The 4378-nt window shown below is 37.0% G+C and overlaps 1 protein-coding gene across 1 annotated transcript; it reads right to left on the bottom strand.

Annotated features, from left to right (window-relative positions):
- Nucleotides 1–1655: 1655 nt before the first annotated feature.
- LOC117624841 (7-deoxyloganetin glucosyltransferase-like) lies at nucleotides 1656–3273 on the bottom strand. Its single transcript, XM_034356317.1, has 2 exons — nucleotides 2745–3273; nucleotides 1656–2652 (listed from the first exon to the last, which is right to left on the bottom strand). Exons 1-2 carry the CDS (start codon nucleotides 3271–3273, stop codon nucleotides 1724–1726), a joined length of 1458 nt encoding a protein of 485 aa, XP_034212208.1. The 3' UTR covers nucleotides 1656–1723.
- Between the last annotated feature and the right edge of the window lie 1105 nt (nucleotides 3274–4378).

Here is a 4378-nt window from a genome sequence, read left to right as displayed (position 1 = left end):
TTTAGAAAAATTCGGGGCGGGTCCTTTCAAAGTAACTTCGTCATGGGCCCGTTTTTGAATTTCTTTGGCGTGCTAAATTTAGGCCCAAACAGTGTGCAAGTCCTTTTTCAAGCAAAGCGCCATATTCATTAAACCACGAAGATATATTGGATCGGTTTCATTTTTGGGCACATGGAGATCACTAGAGCTTAGTTTCATTTGTAATATTATGTAATTTCCTCGCTTCATTTAGCAATGGTTCTTCTTCGCTTGGTGTATAATTGAAGAAGGCTTAATCCCTCAACATCACCTGGCTAGTTAGTAGAAAGAAAACTTCGGAGTGTTTGAAATTATTTTTTCTCTTGTACTTCTATAGTGAATTGTTAGCAATTCCTCACACTCACTTGTAATTTGGTTCGTAACCACACTCATAGACACTCTCTAGCCACAAATAATAATATGACTTCCTAAAAGCCTTATTTATAGTGGGTAGGAAATAAGATTAAAATAGGAATCCTAAACCAAGTAGGAATTGAAATAAGGATCTAAAACAAAGCTAGTTTGGCATTGTTGTGATGTGAAAATAATTACAGCCAGATTTGCTGTGAGAGAAATCAGTTGTGAAAGTAAGTAGTTTGGCTTTTGGCAACTTTTTATTAAAAGTGATGTTGGTACAATAATAAGTTTTTGAGTGTTCGGTAAATTTTTGTGTGAAAGTGTTGTGAGTTGTGTACAATGACTAAAAAGAACATTATGGTGAAATAACTCTTTAATTCATGTGGTTTTGTCCCTAATCAAGCTCACGTTAGAGGAGTGTCTATGGTTTGAAATGGAGCATCTAATTTAAAGTATCAATTTTTTTCTTTTTTACTCAAGCTGTTGTTATCTTTGTATGTAGTATGAAATGAAATAAACAATCAGAAACTTTCTAACGGATTTGAGTGGCGTTTGGATTTCGATTTGGATTTGGAAAGACGAGGAAATTACAAAGTAAGATTTTGGATTTTGTCTTTTCTTTAATCTTGTTTGTGTTTTCTTGTTTCTTTTCTTTTCTTTCTTTCAGATTAAGCATTCAAGTATTAATGAGAGATTATGCTTTATCATCAGGTCAATATCTCCAACATAATGATACAAGGTTTTAAAGAAACTTCCACATAATTTCTTTGTTGAAAATGGTCTAACTTTATTTTTTTTAATGACTTCTTGTGTGGTGTCTTCATTTGAATCTGGAAGGCTATCCGGGATGGATATGGATAACATCTAGTTTTTTCTTAACTCGACTAAATTATCTAAGTTTAGAGGTGGCAATATTGTGCACGACCCATTAACATGACACGAATTCGCACGAAAAATTCAGTATTCAGGTCTAAGTTATCGTGTCATGTTGATATCGTGTTGACCCGTTAAGCTATCGTGTCGTGTCGTGTCAATTTACGAATATCCGTTAACTCATTAAGCTCAGGGGTATTTGTGGAAAAAGGTATAACTTTATATTTTTAATCTATTGATTTAAAATATTATTAATATAATGCATCATGGTTAGTGCACAATTGCCTGAAAAATGATAAGACTTTAGAGTTGAAGGCCTGAAGCGTAGTAAAACCTTAATCAGAATAAATTTCTAGATATAGTACGCATCATGGTTACATACCAGTAGTACATATATATTGCCAGAGAGTTGATTATTTGAGACAATGGCAATGGAAATGATAATTAATAACATCAATATTCTTATGGAAACATCTTAAATTTTTCTCAATAGCACTTGATTCACTAAATTGTCTAAGTTTGTGGATGAAGAACCACGTGGACCAGTAGCTTCTTCTGCAAGTTTCTTCCACTCCATGACCTTATTTTTCATCTTCTTACCCTTCTCTCCCTCCATTAACTCTTTGATAAGCTTCTCTACCTCTTCCCTCTTCGCATCGTCACTAATCTCCAAGCCAATTCCCCATTCATTGCAAGTATAGCGACAGTCCATTTGCTGGTCCCCGAAGAATGGCCAACAGAGCATAGGAACTCCTGCAGTAAGGCTCTCAACTGTTGAATTCCAACCGCTGTGCATTAAAAATCCTCCAACTGAGGGGTGGTTGAGGACTTGCTCTTGTGGGCACCACCCAGCTATTAGACTTCTTTCCTTAGTTTCAGCCACAAACTCAGGCGGCAAAATAGCGGATTCTCCAACAACTAGATCAGGTCTAATTACCCAAAAGAATGGAAGCTTGCTATTTGCAAGTCCCCACCCAAACTCCACAAGCTGTTCTGGTGTCACGACTGCTACACTGCCGAAATTCACATAGACAACTGAGTTTGGTGCCTTGGTGTTTAGCCACTCGAGGCATTCAGTTTCTTCTTTCCATGGACTGTATCCCATTTTCAAAGGGTGTTCTGGTATCTGATTGAGATGCAATTGAAGAGGGCCAACGGTGTACACATGGGGAAGCATAGATGAGAGAGCTTCCAAAACATCTGCCTCCAAGGCATCAAAAGTATGAAGAACAACTGCTGAAGCTTCATGAGCTCTTTCGGTTTCTTCCATGATGAAGTTAAATCCGGTGTCATCCAGATTTGTGTTTCGCACAAAGGTAGGGAGATCCCTTAAACGGATATCTCTCATTCCTGGGATCCAATCTATTACGGTGTCCAGATAGCCATTTTTGAAACAGCTCTCATCTGCAATAGACAAATGAAATTCAATTGAAGAAACATTTCATTTGCATGTTTAGAAACAACAATTGCTTTTAATTCATAGTTATATATTTCACCTTTGAGTGGAAAAAGTCCTTTTTCGACCACAGCGCGAAGTTGTTTAAATCCCATGAAGCTGCAGGCAGCTATAGTGTAGAACAGCACTATAGGGACTCCGATTTCTTCAGCAGCTGTGATTGTGAATGCGGACATGAAACCATCTGAAACTATGCAAGTCACAGGAGGATTGCTGGATGTTGATATGGCATCATTGTTGAGTTTTGTAAGGAGGGCATGAAAGGGAGCCAAGAAATGTTGTTTTCTGATGGATTCACAAAGCAAGGTGGCATCTGGTGTGGCATCTTCATCTGAATCCGGAAGGCTATCCGAGAAGGCTTCGAATTGAAAATCAGGCAAGCCATCAAGGGAATTGGGTCCTTGAGATTTAAGAAAGCGCTTGTGATTGAACTCTGTGTTAACAAAGGTTATATGAAAACCTCTGTGGTGGAGGAGCTTTGCAAATTTAAGCATTGCCTTTATATGGCTTTGATAAGGGAATGGAATGCAAACAGCATGTGGCTTAGTTGCTACTTCTCTGGAATCCATCTTAGCTTTTGTGTATGCATTGCAGTGCTTGCAAATGCAGAGTATTTATACAGCAAAAGTGAGGTAATGTCCTTCAGAATAGCTACTTTTTTTATTTTTTTACTTTTTTATTTTAAGAATATTGCAGGCTGCAACCATAGTCATAAGTAGGAGAAAGACTTTTATGAAACATGGATACCAAAATAGTGTTATCCCGTTGCAACTAAGTTTTTCTCCACAAGTAGACTCATAAAACTGTGTTTTAGTTTAATAAAATTATCATTAATGTGAAGTGTTTTAGTCATAAAATAGTTTGATTGTAAATGGGTTGAAGTGGAAACAGGGACGGACCTTTAGTTTGGCAAACCTACTTCTTTTTTCCAGTCGAAAAAATAAAATCCTAGCCCACCCACAGACATACCTTTAGTTTGGCAAACCTGGGCTAAACAGGGACGGACCTTTAGTTTGGCAAACCTACTTCTTTTTTCCAGTCGAAAAAATAAAATCCTAGCCCACCCACAGACATACCTTTAGCTTCTTTTTTGTCGAAAAAATAAAATCCTAGCCCACCCACAGACATACCTTTAGTTTGGCAAACCTGGCAACCCAGGTGGCTTGTTTTTTCTAGCCAAAAAAAATAAAATCCTAGCTCACCCAATTTGAATAACCTAACCTCATTTAGTTCTCTTTGCAAGGCATGTAGTGAATAAAAAGAGCAAAGAGAAGAAGAGAGGGGGGTAGTTCTCCTCATTTTGTATTAAATTGATTAAAAATATGAATAAAAAATTAAAATTATACTCTGTCTCTCCCCCTCTATCCCGATTTCTCCTCTCCCCAAACTTGATTTTTTTTTTCCGTTGGTTTTTTATTTGATTTGATTTTATTGTTATTTTAAAGATGTGGTTATTTATTTATTTTTTTGGTTTTAATATAAAAATACCATTTTGTCCCTGCATTTAACAGAAAAAGTTCACAAAATTGATAACAAAAATGAAGTTAAAGGAACATGGGAACAATTTTGGAAATTGAGGGACTCAAATGCAAATCGTGTCTAAGTTCAAGAACGAATAAAATGATTAACCCTTGTCACACCCCGGACCCGGGGGTCAGTGGAAACCCCGTACCC

This window comes from Prunus dulcis, chromosome 4 (assembly GCF_902201215.1).
Source record: "Prunus dulcis chromosome 4, ALMONDv2, whole genome shotgun sequence".
Taxonomy (NCBI): Eukaryota; Viridiplantae; Streptophyta; class Magnoliopsida; order Rosales; family Rosaceae; genus Prunus; species Prunus dulcis.
Note: the sequence above shows the minus strand (reverse complement) of the source record. Positions and strands in the feature narration are given on the sequence as shown.